The 16408-nt window shown below is 42.1% G+C and overlaps 2 protein-coding genes across 2 annotated transcripts; both read right to left on the reverse strand.

The window, feature by feature from the left end:
• Nucleotides 1–750: 750 nt before the first annotated feature.
• LOC133927228 (AP-4 complex subunit epsilon-like) lies at nt 751–8987 on the reverse strand. Its single transcript, XM_062373593.1, has 11 exons — nt 8167–8987; nt 7352–7537; nt 6999–7214; nt 6792–6902; nt 6293–6490; nt 6072–6203; nt 5562–5618; nt 5361–5477; nt 4128–4205; nt 3259–3402; nt 751–2274 (listed from the first exon to the last, which is right to left on the reverse strand). The coding sequence occupies exons 1-11, from the start codon at nt 8767–8769 to the stop codon at nt 1210–1212; spliced, it is 2907 nt and encodes a 968-aa protein (XP_062229577.1). The 5' UTR covers nt 8770–8987; the 3' UTR covers nt 751–1209.
• A 1266-nt stretch (nt 8988–10253) lies between these two features.
• LOC133927236 (uncharacterized) lies at nt 10254–14828 on the reverse strand. The gene is given in 11 exon segments (XM_062373605.1): nt 10254–10692; nt 11166–11217; nt 11715–11840; nt 11987–12000; nt 12003–12102; nt 12409–12628; nt 13077–13148; nt 13151–13235; nt 13962–14015; nt 14257–14387; nt 14464–14828. Coding segments are annotated over 11 exon segments (1149 nt in total). The 5' UTR covers nt 14597–14828; the 3' UTR covers nt 10254–10530.
• Nucleotides 14829–16408: the final 1580 nt, after the last annotated feature.

Consider the following 16408-nt stretch of genomic DNA (forward strand, 5'->3'; position numbering starts at 1 on the left):
CTAGTCATCTTCAGATGATCAGATCACATGTTGCCATCGAAATTTTGTTAGCCCAATCGGCATTCTTCCCGGGAAAAAGGGATGGGTAACGAATACTAAGCCGAAAGCACCAGGGGCGAGACTTTGGCCACACAAGAAAATAGATACAAAAATACATGTGATAAGGTAAACACGATTATAATGGCGTGATGCATATACGCTCGCCTACGTGTGCCGCGACTGTCACGTATGCATGTACACACGTACAGGCTGACGTCCATACTCTGAGATGTACACTACAACTTGACTGAGTACTGAATAATTACAGTAGGCCGGCAGGCAAGGGGATAACGATGGGTATGTAGGCAGTAGGCCAGAGCATGCATGGCGACACATAAACCAGTGACCGTAGATTGCAGTGTTATGATTCTTAATACGTACCACATCAGTGTTCCAATCTTTCACTTTCGTGTGCGAATCTGATATGATACCAGTGTTAGATCTCGGCACGCATGCGGCTCGCATGGATGTGGTTCTTGCCAAACCACCACGATTTATATCCTACCTGCCGCCGGAGCTTCATTTCATTTGATTATATGCTACGTCCAGGGTCGAACTAGCACATATTTAAATCACAACTTTTTATTTTTCTCAATACTCGGCACCCCCTGACCCTACTTCACTGAAACTCAACAGGTTTGAATGAATTTCGAAAAGAAAAACATGGCGACAGCGCTTTGCATCGGCTAAAATCCCAAAATATCACCAACGTGACCAACAACCTTACATTTTATTCCACCAAGTTCCAGAGGAAATGGCACAAGAATTCTAGTTTCCAGTGTCCAGCTACTGCATATCCAATTATCCAATGTGGGGAACACCAAAACATAGATGCAACAGGCCCCTCCCAGCTGAACAAAAAAAGTCTCATGTACAAATTACACATCATGTTAACACATGTACACTAGTCTCAGCAGCAAAGTACAACGCAAAAAAACGCAACAGGAAGACCCCCCCCCCCCCCCCGGGCAACCATCCACAAATCTCAACAGCGCAACCCCTCCCAATTGGGAGGGGAAAGGTGTCTTGTGACTCTCAAACAAATATACCCCGTTGTCCCTATGTCCTGTGCTGATCAAACAGTGCTATCATCACTGGTTCAGCGATCAGACCAAGTTTGAGATGAACTCCATTACCCAAAGAGAGCACACCGAGAATCTGGCGTATCCTCTAGCCAAACAAATCCTTGAAAAGATTCGGATTGTTCCCTGTTGGCGTCACGCCTACTTGACGTGCAGCCGCATCCTTCTGCAATGCATCTTGAAGGCTAGGACCCTTCTTTGCAGCACCCGCAGTTGCTCCTTTGTGGAAGTTTTTCAGTTTAGCATCACCTAGTGTGGGTTCCGTGGATCCACTGGTCGCTCCAGTTTGTACATCGTCTGAGAAAATTGACATAAGATCAGGTGTTTTGGAACTGCTGGTGGCTGGAGTTTCAGAAAGCACGGGGGATGCTGATGCCGGTCCAAGGAGCCCCTCTAATTGTGAGAAAGGGTCGGCTGATGGAGGACTTGATGGCTCACCAAGATCCAGCAGATCAGGTGGTGGGGCAGCAGGAATTACTTGCTCCTTAACAGGCTGGGGTGCCGCATTAGTGACAGTTGCTTTCTCAGTTGAGGGACTATCCTTTGTTGTCTTTCGAGAAGCTTGTGCTTTCCTATCAGCTTTAGAAGCTGAGGAACCAAAAAGCGAAGCAGCCAGCCGTTGCTTCTCTGCTGAAATTTCCGTGCCCTGCTGTCTCTTTGAACCATACGAGGACTCCCGTGTCTGTGAACTTGTTGACCCTCCCCCATCAGAATGAGAGCCCTCGTTGGTTGCTTGTTGGCTAGACGTTGAGCTTGAAGGAGTAGGAGAGGAGGAATAGGATGGCCTTCCCCATTTCTTTTGAACCCCATCAAGGCGAAGTTTAACACCAAACTCACCAGAAAGCGAGTCACCTGATGGCTGGGACCTTGATGTTTGATGACCTTCCTTATAGTAGCCTGGTTCTGGAACTGGAACCAGGTCAGTAGTTGGTGTGGACATGCTGGCTTGTGAGGTCGCTAGAGGCAGTGAAGGTTTAGGCAGCTCATAGGCCTCGAATCTAAGAGTATAGGCAGATGTTTCCTGTTGTTCTTGGCTTCTGTAGCTGCCAACACTTATCACACCTGAGCGTTCGCTCTCCGGAACGTAGGGGGCCGCACCCTTTTCCAAGGCTTGCTGCACGTAACTGTTTAGAAACGAGAGGTTTCTGTCAACCTGCAATATAAATTAATATTTACAAGACTGTTAGATTTTTTAAAAAAAAAAATGCCAGATCCATGTGCAGAAAAACTCACAATAACAGCATCTATTTCTGGATGATAGTACTTCGAATCTCAGCCTTTAACATTGCCATTAAGGGATTTAGGGATATAAGGATGGGATAGGGTGGGATATGAGGTGGGGGAAAGATAGAGGGCAAGAATACGGGGTAGGGAAAAGTTGTAGGGTTAGGATTAACCCACCATTCCTATCCCAATCCCTATTCCTGAATTCAAAGAGCCCCTAAGAGTTAAAAAAAAATTGCAAAAAGTCAATGTTCTGGTTTGTGACTTTGCCTGATGCCTAGATCAACAGATTAAAGATCACAGCTGATTTGGAGCTACATTTACATGATTGCCATATGCTTGCTTCAGCAGTTCAGCTTGACATTTACATGACTGCCATATGCTTGCTTCAGCCGTTCAGCTTGACATTCTATGATGTGCGCTTGTACATAGAGGGGATTAACTCCCATAAGAAGAGGAGGCCTAGGCACAGATGAAGGGGACGGATCTTAGGAGAAAAAGGGGACCATGGACTAGGGTGATAGAACTTTGGGCTAGAAAACTCCTTTGTTCTACATTAATAAAAAAAATGATTATAAGGGGCTCCTAACAGATTGGATCTAGAGATAACTGATTCAGACCACCTAAACATAAGATAAAATCCAACTCAAACTACTTATCTCTTAACTAAATAACTTATCCCCTAAGCAACCCATTAACCCACCTAATGGAAACTGATTTATAGTCACGTGCTACATCACTGCAGCATTGTTCGGCCTGTGAGCAATGCGCGTAAAAAGTAATCCTTCCCGTGGCACATTCCTAAATGTGCAGAGAACAGGAAAGATATGCCCAAACATTCACATCTCCAAAGTAAGTAAACTAGATAATAGAAGTACCAGGCTCATAGGAAGGCATAACAGATTAACAGTACCTCAATATCTTCACAGCTTGCATCTGAAGGCATTACACTTTCAACAGCATGTTTGCCCAAGCCTAGTAAAGCCTGTAGCTCGTATACCCTCTGCTGCAAGTCTGTTGAATGTGAAGCTGACAATTCATCTACCAATGTTTGACACTGCAAGAAATGAGAGTAGAGGAATTATAAATATTTGAAGTAGAAATCAGAGAATGGAAACAAATCAACAATAAGGTTTTGCTTTTGCGACTTCGTAGCAAACAATTTTGCCTGAAGCAATGTTGTTGTTGACTTCATTTGCTTTACTATATTTACATCATGCATGTGTGATTCCTATCATATAAATATCCTTTGCTTTATATCACCCAGTACTAAATCATGTAATAGATCAATCAATGCTCTTGGTTCTTTGACAACAAATATCATGATAATAAATTATTAGCAAAAGGTTGTCATGAAATCATATGCAATGCAGGCATCACAGTATATATGACAGGTTGAATAGTCATTAGCTTTCTTTAGTCGGTGGTGCTCCAACTTTGCAATGCATGATGATTTTACCTAGCCAGTCTTTAGCCGATTTGCTTGTCTTCTTAAATAATCGGCACAACAGCAGTAAGTGCTCACCAAAGCAATGCATCAAACAGTTGACTAGAATAATAAGGCGCATATCTATGTGATCAGAACTCAATCAGCACAATTTTCTATTATCCTAACTTGCAGGTATTGTTAGTCTCATGAAAAATATGATGCTCTCTCAGTGTACATGTGAAGACATGTAATGAAATAGTTTGGCTTGAAACAGACTAAAGCTAATATTAAATTGATATGGATAATGACAAAATCAGACTATCCAAAAAAAAAAGATCGAGAATTTCATTTACCTCAGGCAGCATATCGATCTTCCTTCCAAGAGCAATTTCAAATGCAAATATCTTCAAAATTGCCGAGATTGCATAAGCCTTAAACAAGCAAAATCAAATAAACAATGACACCATGATTCAATTACGGCATACAAAAAGACTAGTTAGCAACAGAGTATAAGCTTGTAAAATGACAAAACTTGGGAAAAAACAATCCACAGTAGCCTGTGTTGAATGCATGCTATAAAATTGTTCCGCTTCTCTTGTACAAAGACTCTAGATGATTTTGCACATGAGGAAGAACCTTAAGTCATGTACAGCCTGGTTTGTTTACATCAATATATGTTTGTATGTAGAAAATACACATAAATATTAAATTGCAAATAAAGTTTCAACTTGGCAATTGACTGAAATCAATAGTCTCGCCAAAGAATTGATCAATAGATCGATCTGCACTCAAAGTTTTAGATTATCAAACAATAATGTACCATGTGAAGTACTCTTTAAAATGCAGAAAAAAAGGGTACTAACTGAATGGCAGAGTACTGCCTTAACTAGAACCCATCTTGTCATATTTAAGTATAGAGCATGCTTTTTAAAGCGGTAAGGCGAGGTGTGGCGACCCCACCCCCTTCACAACGCCTAGGCGTTAATGAGGCGAGGTGAGGCGACGCCATACCCAACCCAGAAACAGCAAAACAGCAGTCGGGAGGAGCAATAAAAAGGAAAAGAATAAAAAAAAAGGGCGAGAAAGGAGCAGTCTGGCCCAGCCCTCTAACCAGCCCATACCCCTTTCCTCCTGTGATGCCCTGGATGCTCTCTCCCTTCTCTCGCAGCACAACGCAGCACTGCCGCTCGCTGCCCGTCTCTCTCTGCTAGCCAGCCAACCCATCTTCCAGGCACTCCCATGCTTCACTGCCCCACCCCCTACCAAATCAACGGCTGCTGCCGCCCCCTTCCAGATCGATCGCCGCCTCTGACAGGAGGGAGTGTTGAGCTGGCCTCTGGCGCTGGAACCAGCAGGGATGGGGGAGGCAGCGGCTGCTTGGCCTTGCTGGCTGGTTCCCTTCCCACTCTTTCTTCTTCCTCTCTCCCTCATTCTTCACCGCTTTTGGTAAGGCGTGGGCGATGCCTTGCCATCCCGGAGCGCCTAGTCGCCTAGGCGACGCCTTAAAAACCATGGTATAGAGCATGCAGGATATAGAGGCCAAGGTAACTGATCAGTGAAACGTGAGCTAAGCTACAAGAGCATACCTTGACAGTGTCATCAGTAAGGTGGGCCTCTGCCACATCGCACAACTTCCCAATAACATAAGAAGCTGAATACTTCCCATCGGCTGTTCCATATTCTCCCAAAACCCAGCATATTATCTGAAAGTGATGTGAACCAATATAAACTATCCCCAAAACAATAATTTGGAATAGAAACTAAGAAGGAAAGAGGAAAATAACTACCTGCAGGAATGAAGAAGGAAGCTTTGGCTCTCCCACAATACGGAGATAGGAATCTACCTGTTTAAGCACAACAAAAAGGTGTTATTGGTGAAAACTGAGAAGGTTGTTCGAAACATTGCTAACGTACTCTAGAGTACCAAATCAAATAATATAGCAGGAACTGAAGCATGAAAAGTAATCTGGAATTTTTCCTCAACAGTCAAATTAGAAACAAAGAGCTATTCTTTTTGGGCCAATCCTTTTCAAATGTGTGAACAAACCAACAAGGGAGTTGGTTGGTTCAATTCAGCCCATCTCTGTATGGTCAAATAAAGTGGATTCATCAAGCTTAATCAATGCACAACTTACTCACAAACAGCTTAACACAAGCTTTCCTTTTGTTTTGGTAATTTCAAGATAAATAGACCAAAAGGAGACAATAATTATGTTTGACGATGTGTTCATTCACAGTAATCATGTTCCAAATTAAGAACTTCGCTGCAATGAAAATTTTAAGTTCACAGTACGTACAGCTGATGATCTTAGTTGACTATCAGCACCTTCATCCTCCTCTCCAAAGCCTTCAGCAATAAGCCGCATCAAATTGTGTGCCACTCTGATGTTGACAAGATCTCCAGCATGCTCAAAGACTTTATTCATGGTCTGTAAGAAAATAGAGGGGAAAAAGGTTCTGCTGTTAAGAATCAGTGCACGATGCTTGACAACATTTAGGCCAATGCCCACATAATTACCTGGATGAACCACTGATTGCTAGGTGCAAATTGCTCTGCGAGCTCAACACAACGTGATGCAATTTCTGCCTTGTAATGGTGATCAGTTATGTTGATCATGTACTCAATCATCCTATCAACAATCACTTCAACATTTGTTGACTTTGTCATCTTATAAAGAAGCTCAAAGGTCTTGCGCTTCAAAGTGTCGTCAGGGTCCTGTTCACAGGATATCCAGTGAGTGAGAAACCGAAAGTGCTACTGAGAAAATACAGTAACAAAAAAAATGCTGAATTGCTGATACAAAGAAATGCATCTACTGAGGTGGAAATAATAACCATAAAAAAACTAGAACCATTCCTTGTATTAAGTTCTGAAACTAGAACATGATTACAATAAAGAGTCTAAGCTTCATTTTCTTGCAGCAAGGAACAAGTATATATACTATCGATGGCAGCAATATATTAGAGAATCCTTGTTTGCCATTAATTTCAAGTGCTTAACATGGCATATCCCTCACCTCTAAGCAATCAATAACAGCCAATTGGTGCTCTTCTGCAATATCTGGATTTATCTTAATAAGCCGCCCAAGAGCATCAATGCCCATGTACTTAAGATTATGGCTATCACTCTGCAAACAACGAAAGGGGTGATCACATGGGTTAGCTTCCAAAGAGCACAACATGAATATCATTTATTTTTCCCATAATAAAGATTATGTGCAAACCTTCAGAAACTTTGATGTTGTTTCAGCTGCAGCCTCTAGCATCTTAGGGTTTGGGAAAATGGATGAAATACAGCATATGCATTCATACAATATAGCATTGCCAATGTTGCTCGCAGTGTCACCCTTCCTGAATATGTCACCCAACACCGTGTACATATGTCCACTTGCTTGCTTATCACCGCTACCCAGCACAGCAAGTATCTTCAATAGTTTTATCTGCAGATAACAGCAACAAAATCTAAGGGAAATAGCATGGTGCCAATTGAGGACTTGAAACCGCTAGAAGAGACATAACTCAACTACCGACCTAGCAACACAGAGTACTTCAATAAAGTTCAATGTAGCTCACGTACCTGAATAAACGGTGCGGGCATTTGGTGATAATCATAGGAAGTCGGAAGCCTCCTCTCTGCAACTTGTTTGAGGATGTTAACAAAACTAACAACCAAATCCTTATAAGTATTTGGATCTTCCAAAATCAGGTCATAGAGGGGGCACAGAGTTGCACCCATCACCCCAGGATCATTATCACAGAGCCTCTGCACAACAATAAAGCACCACTATTCAGAACATCATTCAGAAAGAGAAATGGATTTGCTTCTTTAAAAGTTAGGAAGCCAGATGATTGCCTCAAACACCGATGAGGTATTCGGTAGTTATCGGAGGTCCTCTGGGCCACAATTAAGATAAGAAAAGCCTCTCTATCTTACATGAAAGTAAGTAGGAAAGTAAACACGTATTACACACAGAAAAAAAAACATCTTTGGATGCCCACATATTTGGTCCAAAATTGCAAGTTAGAATAGCTAATATATCTTAAAGGGCCCTATCTTAAACGGCATGTCCTAAACATCCAAAGCATGTGAAAGTTACATATTGAGACTAAAAATCACGTATTTCAGGTCAACAAAATGCAATTGGATACAATACCTAGTTTCTTCAATTCAACAAATAGAATGACAAGAGACATATTTTAATCGCATACAGAACATCCACCTTTAGTCTAAAAACATCCATCTTTAACAAGACTAACAGTAGGGCGCCTTTGAGATAAATTTGCAGCTTAAGAAACTAATGCATGATAACAACGAGCTATCTGCTTCTGTTTTAGTTATAAGTAAAAGTAGAATTTAGCAAAACAGAAAAAAAAACATAGAAAAGTTTGGACCTTGCGGAAGTTGGAGACAAGGTGGGAGACGGAGGAAGGGGATCGCTGGTAGAACCGGTGTAGCGCCATGACGGCCTTCTTCCTGACGGCCTCCTTGGGGTGCGCCAGCAACTCTACGACCTGGGGCAGCACGGCGGGGATGGCCTCCTCGCCGATGAGCCTGCACGCGGCAGTGAGCGCGGCGCAGACGACGAGGTAGTTGTCGGACCTGAGGTCCTTCTGGATGGTGTTGACGACGAGGATGACGAGGTCGTGCCGCTCGTCGAGGAAGAGCGCGACAGCGAGGTAGCCCGTGCGCTTGAGCGGGAGCAACTCGTCGTGGGTCATCTTGACGGCGTGGATGTGGCCGAAGGAGGCGTCGTGTCCGAGCATCTCGGCGTAGACGAGGCGGAGGAGGAGCTCCTTCATCTTGCGGCGGGGCACGTCGGGGTCGGCGAGGCGGCGCTTGAGGTGCTCGAGCTCGCGCGCGATGATGCGGTCCTCCTCCGCCTTGGAGCGCGCCTCGCCGATGGACTTGACGAGGTCGAGGAACTCCTTGGACTGCCCCCACCCGCCCTGCGACCCCATCGCCAGCTCCCGCCCGATCGTCCGCAGCTGCTCCATTGTGACTCCCGCTCCGGCAGGAGGCTTCTTCCTCGGGGGCGCGTGGGGCTCAGCCGCCGCCGGCGACGGCGACAGGTTGAAGTGGGGAGATCTAGATCGGGCTAGTGGGGAGAGCCGAGGAGGTGGGTTGGGGGGAGATCGGGATCGGGATGAGCGAGCGAACGAGGGTCTACTTTTCCTTTTTCTTTTTTTCTTCCCCAGGTTCTACTGTTGTGCCTCACTCCTTTTGCTTTGCTATCTTTTAGCCGACGTGGCATCTGGCACACCAATTTGAAAGGTTTCAGTTTTTTTCTATAGAAGCTCAAACAAAAGTTGTGACAAAATTTGTACCTAAACTCTTCCTGTATGCATTACAAGAAAGCAATAACAAAGTAGGGTTACGATAATTTCGTTCTCTAAGCTCTTCAAATGCTACAGCATGTAAGTCGAGTAGCCGTGAGTTGTGACACCAGTTTCGAATGCTACAATGTCATAAAGGTGTCAAACGCTTTTCGTTGCCTTAGGATTTTTTTTCTTCAAGTTGTTTTAAGCCACTCCGAATATAAATGTCTTATAATAATATCTATATCTTTCCACCTCATATAGGCACTAGCGTAGAAATTATCTCTCTAATGTATAGTTTCTCACATCTCAAAATATGAGCACACATTCAAATTTTTTTCTTGTTTCCCATTTAGAGTATGCTTGTTTTCTTTACCCACTCTTACCCACTAGCCTTGGTAGACAAGGTTAGGCAAGTTAAACCTTACTAAAAGAGGAAAGCTAATTTGATTCTCTCTCAAAAGCAAGGAAATCTTTGCCCATATTACCTATATTCAAATCAAGTAAACGAATCAAACATGTTTGCTTGTCATATAGTGTTGCTAGGTAAGGATGGACAAATAACCAAACATACCCTTATTCGCTAAAACATGAACATTAATATTAAGTACTTCAATGTATTTCTCAGCTTGTTTCTTGTGTTAGATAGTGTGATTAGCGTATGTCTTCGAGAAGACACTAGCTCTTTCTGGTTTCTTTAACTCTTTGCCACCTCATAAAAAATCTTATTTGGTATGGTTAATTAATGTCTAAGAAATAAGTTAAATTAGAGTATTAGAAATGGCCTTACTGGGAATAATGCATCTCATTTACTTTTACCTTTTTTTTTGCTATGTACTGTGTTCTGTGTTCACTACACGAGGGACAGGGATTCTCTGCAAGCTCAATAACTCGTTATCGCGCTTCACAATTTTTTGCTGACCGACATTATCTCACAGTGCAAGGTACAACAACGGTAAATGCATCCGATGTCTGAAGTCAATTCGCTACAATGGTACACTAATATATAAACTAATTAGGAATATTTGCATACCTAAACAAATATATAAAAAAAAACGATGAGCTACGAAAATAGTCATGGCACCGGATGTTTCTCTCGCCTCGGCAACCCAGAGACAGTCAACGGCAAATTCAATTCAATTCGACAGAATGATACATCAATTAGGAAATTAATTCCTTTTATGGACATTATTCAAACACATACAAATTGAACTATCTTGCCAGTTATATCAAAATTTACACCAAGGACACCATGAATGTCATGTTTGGAGCTCACAACACTCTTGGTCCAGTTAGTTCGCTATAATATAGACCTGCACTGAGTTTCCTCCTGACAAAAATTTGCAGGTGATAATTCACTTGATTTTCTCCACAGGTGCACTGATGATATAACAGCTTCCAAAACAAAACCAGCCAAGGTATTCTGGTCGCAAAACGAGTTCAGTTAACCAAGACTATCTGCCTCCCAAGTCCATCGCTGATGTCGCCTCTCTTAGATATTGGAGCCATACCTCCGCGCTTTTTACCATTGGATGCTACCTCCGCATTTTTCCTCAGCACAGCACCAGGGGAGGGATACGGTCTTTGTTGAAACAAAGGTCCCTGTAAAATAAACATAAAAAGGGCTCATGATTCTGACTATGTGACACTATCAGAGTTTGGCGTCTATGGATGAACGATAAGATATTGTAAGTTTGTAGGGAGATCCAAAAGTGATGGCTAATTGACTTCCGCATAATCCCAAGGCCCCCACAACACATGTAAATCATGTGAACTGCACTGAGAATGCGAACAAATTCACAGCAACTAACATACAATGTCAAAGTTCTTAAGGCTCAAATAACCATGATATGTGGAAGCCGGTCATTAGATTCTAACATTTCACAGTTGATGTACAAGGATTTGTTCGCCCGCCACAAAGAGTGTGTGAAAGTGTGTGCGACACTTTGCCACAAGAAAATATTGGCAAACATGGCCTCCAACTGAACAACCCCTGAATGTTCAGACCAAAGGGGAAGGCAAACTATAATCTTTCGGCAGCATATGAAAGAAAATTAGCAAAAAAGAGATCATACAGTTGCAGTAGTATCTGCTGCTCGTGGTAGTACACCCTTCAAGCCGACAACCCTGCAAAACAAGGAGACTACTCTATTACTTCATATGCAGTTAATTTATTATGCATGCGTTCTTCCTTGGTAGGTCAAGCTAAAAAGAAGAATATCCTAACTTGATATGGGCAATGAAAAGTAATTAGGGAAGGAAAGAATTAGTTTCCTTTTAGGTTTCAGAATAATTAGGTTTCAGAATAGTTGGATTTTAGAATTGACAAGTTGGTATTTTAGGATTTGATTTGTTTAGAAATAGAATCGGCTAGGAGATAGAGTTGGATTCGGTTTAATAGTTAGTTGGATTAGGATTGAGACTTTTTAGTTGGCCAGCTATATATAGTTGACAATAGTTGTGTATTAGGATCAAGAAAAAAATAAACAAAGTAAAGATCAGAGCCCGCAAGGCGGGACGATCTAGTTATCCCAGTTACCCGTTTTACAATATAACTACAATCACCAGGAAGTTTGTGAAAATCAACTGAATAATAATTAAACAGGAATAGAGATGTTATGTACCAGCCACCCCTTGGAGCATCCGAGTAAGAATTTGGGTCCATTGAGTCAAGCTCATCGCCCTCCGAGCAATTTCTTTTGTGGTGATCTTTTTTGTTTGCTTTGCCAAAGGGAGGTTTTGAGCTTGATCTGCATGTAAATGACACAATGATACTTTCGTCCTTAAGTATATGATGAGCGGCAAATTTTTGACACGAACTAGCACATAGAGCATATGGAAGAAGCATGATCATTTAGGGAATCCATCAATGCGCCAAATTCAAATTTCATCATACCTGTCCTTAGCTGCAAGCCTGCAACACTCCCCTGAGTTTTGGGACCATAGGTACCACTGGAGTGCATGGTATTGTTTGGGTAAGACGGATATTGCTGAAAAGGAAGATTTTGAACCCTGCAAGGAATATTTACAGACAGACATTTAGATATATTTCTCAATATTTATCTATTGGATTTTGTGTTAATGTTAGTTCATAATACAAAGACAACACATGCAAGATAAGATCTGGCGCTAGACTGCTAGCATATCGATCAAAAATATAAATCAAGAATATAGTTTAGATCACGGAGATGGATTCAAAAAGTTAACTCTCATACAAAATCATGTCGTCTGTAGGAGAGATATAAAATTATAAACCACCTAAAAACTTCGCAACAAAACATTTGATCGAAGTTTAGGGATGAGATTATAACAGAGTACCTTATGCAGTGATTGCAGTATCCCCACGGCTGGACAAGACCAACTCCCCATCCACCACAGCCCAAACATTTCTGCATCTGAGAGTTCCACAGATTTGCACTTTGAGTGACTGGCTCCATATCAGTGTAGGTAGGGGCATGAGGTGCAACACCAGGGTTCACAGAAGTAGGAGGCTCCCACTGTTTAGCTTGTGTCTTTGTATTATAATAGTATTTTTGGCCTAAAACAATGCACATACCAAATTAAACTGAGAATGATAAAGCAATACAAAAGTGATAAAGTTGACATTATTTTTTTAATAAAAAATAGCATGCACGTATTTCCTGCCCTCACACCACACACACATGCACGCACAATAAAAAAAAAACATGATTTGGGTTATGAGAAAGTCGTGTGCGCTTATTTATGTAATGTATTAATGTCCTTAGGGATGGTTTTCTGTTCCGACAAAATAAAGCGATAGTCAATTCGGACGTGCACATAGTTCACAAAAAAAAATCAGTGCCATGCACATTGACCAGTCCAACTCAGCCCCCCATTTATAAATTATTGTATGACCTATTTCTGGCCTTGGACCTGGAGCTTAAATCTTGCAGATTCTTAGTTTTAGGGCTATGGCATTTTGCGCTCTTATAAATAGATAATGGTTGATATGAAATATTTAGCACATGTTGATGCGTCAATTGCCTCCTCCCAATTCTCTGGAAATGATGGAGAAGCTTGATGTTGCATGGTATTCACGGCACCACTGGGCGATCCCATTGACTCACTTTGGTGCTTTGATTGTAGAAGTAAGAAGGTCCAGTTGTTGGGTCCTTTGCTTCAACCTAAAGTAAAACAAGTTAGCCTCAACGCAGAAGAATCTACTTTTGTGTACAGTTGTACTACCTCCCTTCCCTTTTACTTATGTTTGTAAAAACATTGAAAATATAATGAAGTGGAAGTTTGGTGAAATCTATTACTAATATCATTACAATGTGGCATATATTAGTACTTTTGTGTATATTGATGGTCAAAATTTTAAAAGGTTGACTACATGTATTCTAGGACATCTACCATGAGACAGAGGTAGTAACTATTATCATCGTATTATGAAAAAAGAGCAAAAATAGACAGAAAGTTCTTATCTGTTGAAGGATGCCCCATATATACTGGCCCATCTAGGCCTAGTATTAGAGACTGTTTGTTTTAGCTTTAGATTGTGAGAATCTAGTCTAGTCTGCAGAATTCGTGGAAGCTCCTTCCCATCAGATTGTAGATTGTGAGATTTTGTAGTACAACTTGACTTGTGGATTTTTAGAATCAGCTTTTATATTGTGACCATTTATTTTTGCTTTTGCTTTTGGGGCTAGAATCCATAATCAAAATCAAAACAAACAAGGCCTTAAACTGATGCTCAGATGAATTTATTAGAAAATAAAAATGCACTGTAAACTGACCATGAAAATCAATACAAACTGGGTACACATATCAGCTAGATAATGACATGACAGAAGAAAAATAATAAAAAATGAGACAGATTTGGTCTGGCCTTCTTGAGGGTGCATACTCACCCAACCATGAGGCAACCCTTGGGCAGATTTGGTCTGGCCTTCTTGAGAATCCACCTGGAATCTAGTGGCAAGAAATGAATGATGCGTTAATTAACACAAAGATGTTTTCAGAAGTGTAAGTTAAAGACCAAAGTCAAACGGCATTCGCCCCCCCCCCCCCCACCCTGTGTACAAAAATATCCTCAGCTGGTAATTAACGATACAGCTTTGACAAGTGTATATGCCACATAATGTATTCTCTCCATCTAAGTTACATGTACACACATGATCCTAAATTATATAATTAGTAACTTGCATTTTGTGTACTTGTGCTATTCTTATTTGCTGTCTTGTCTTTGAGAATTCCCCTCGCTTTCAACCTCTGCTTCAAAAAGTCAGGGAGATCATTTGCACATTTTGCTTTATCAGCTTCATCTCTAGGTTTATCTGGAGGAAAGAACATTAGTTATCCTTTTATAATATTGGAATTCTAGAAGCAGTAAGTAACCTATAGATGGCATACTCAATTGAGCACTTGGCATATTTGCAGCACAATAAGCACCGCCTCCTGGTACACCATAGCCATTGCCGATTTCAACATTGCCTGTAAACATACTCAAGTCCCAACCATCAGGTTTGGCAAGGAGGTACCTCATTATATCTTTAAGAAGCGAATTAGTAAGGAACCAGCTACGTCATAACTACAGACAATGTGTAACAGATACAAAACATAATGAGACAATAGCCAAAATGACTATAGATAGCAGAAAGACATAAGTTGTGAGATATAATTACTAATCTCCATGGCTAATGCTCAGTAAATATTCAAAATCACAACCATCATAACTGTTTATCCACTCTAGAAGTGGAAAAGTGAAAATGGAGGAATAAATCCAGTGTTCAGTGATGGAGATGAAGTATACACCGGACAATTCAGTGTTCAGAAGTTGTTCTAGGTGAGTTCTAACGGCTAGTTTCTGAGGTTACATACACCGGATGGTTCGGTGCTTGTACTAGTATTGTCACTGAATCATCCGGTGTTCATTGGAGCAACATCTAGTTGGCAAGCTTAAGGATATAAATACCCATCCACTCGGACATTTGAATGTACTAGAGTCCAGAGAAGCTCGTATACACTTGAGAAGACATCCAAGCTATCAAAGTGCTTAAAGTGTTCATCCAAAATAATTAAGTATATAATTAGAGAGTGATTAGTACTTATAAGCATAGAGAAAGTGTTGCTAGGTGTTGCAACCTAGAGAGTAGATCAAGGAGTGATCCAACCATGTACCGAGAGGTATGTCGACGTCTTGGAGTCTTGGTGACTCGCCGGTAACTTGTTGACCATCCGACTTGGTATGGAGTGGTGGCAAAAAGATTATGCGAGGATGCAGATGCCCTTGTCTCTGTGACTAAAGCTCCAAAGTGAAGACGACGCACAAGTGACCAAAAGAAAGGTTAGTGGTGATATCTTTCCTTGGTGGTTAGTGGCTTATCGTGCTTGAGGTCTTGTTATGGTGACTTGGCATCTCAAGAGTCGTGACCAGAAGTGACTTAGCGACCGGGAGCATATCCTTTGTGGAGCTCCAACATAGACTAAGGGTGGATTGTGTGCCACCGATAACACGTGATAAAAATCCCGTGTATTGAGTTTATCTCTCTACCTTATTTACATTTCCATATTTATATACTTGCAATTTACCTTGCTAGAGTAGGTTGCAATTCTTTTGAATAGTGGAGTAGACGCACTAGATAAACTTAGAGCACATTTAGATAGAATTATCTTATGATGTTTTTGGAGTTATTAGTTTCTAAGTGTCCTGATTCACCCTCCTCCCCCCTCTTAAGACATCACTGTTCCTCACATGTAGGAAAAAACTAACGGTTGCACGACGCCAGGCGATAGTAAGGCATGGGAATAGTGATGTACTAGCTAGGAGGTTGTGTGAGAGGACGGGATGCTCACCGAGCGCAAGAATTGTGATGGACAGGACGGTGGTCGGTGATGCATCGAAGCGGCGACGGCGATGTTGCTCAGTCCCCGGCTCGGGCGGGCTCCTGACGAGCTTCTGGTTGATGGAGAGTGGCACAGGGATGGCAGTGAGCTTGTGGGGCTTCTCGGCAGCTCGTTGGGGGAGAACCAATGGCGATGGAGCTACGATAGAGAGCAATGGCATGGTAGCGGTTAAAGGGGGAAAAGGGGGAGGAGAGAGGCCATGGATATGGTTTTTATAGCCCTACTGCTCTAATTGAGGCGGTGTTGAGCTCGTGACGTCGTACGGTCGTCGATGAGCAACACGACGGTGAGGTGGCATGGGGCACCCACCTTAATCCATGCACCGTCCATGCGCGTGCATGGGTGCAGAAGTCGCACTGCTGCAGGCGCATGGGTAGCGCGTTGTGAGAGCAGAGATAGAAGAGAGAGCGAGAGAGCAGAGGGCTTTGCAACACATTCAATGTGCTAACCA

Source organism: Phragmites australis, chromosome 1, assembly GCF_958298935.1.
Source record: "Phragmites australis chromosome 1, lpPhrAust1.1, whole genome shotgun sequence".
In the NCBI taxonomy this organism is placed as follows: Eukaryota; Viridiplantae; Streptophyta; class Magnoliopsida; order Poales; family Poaceae; genus Phragmites; species Phragmites australis.

Bases quoted from the DNA above. Each gene is read 5' to 3' on its own strand.
- LOC133927228 (XM_062373593.1), bottom strand. From the start codon at position 8,769: ATGGAGCAGCTGCGGACGATCGGGCGGGAGCTGGCGATGGGGTCGCAG. The intron at 7,538-8,166 runs GTCCAAACTTTT...ATTGTTGTGCAG, and splicing joins TTGTCTCCAACTTCCGCAAG to AGGCTCTGTGATAATGATCC. The intron at 6,491-6,791 runs GTGAGGGATATG...TCCTGTGAACAG, and splicing joins CTGTTATTGATTGCTTAGAG to GACCCTGACGACACTTTGAA.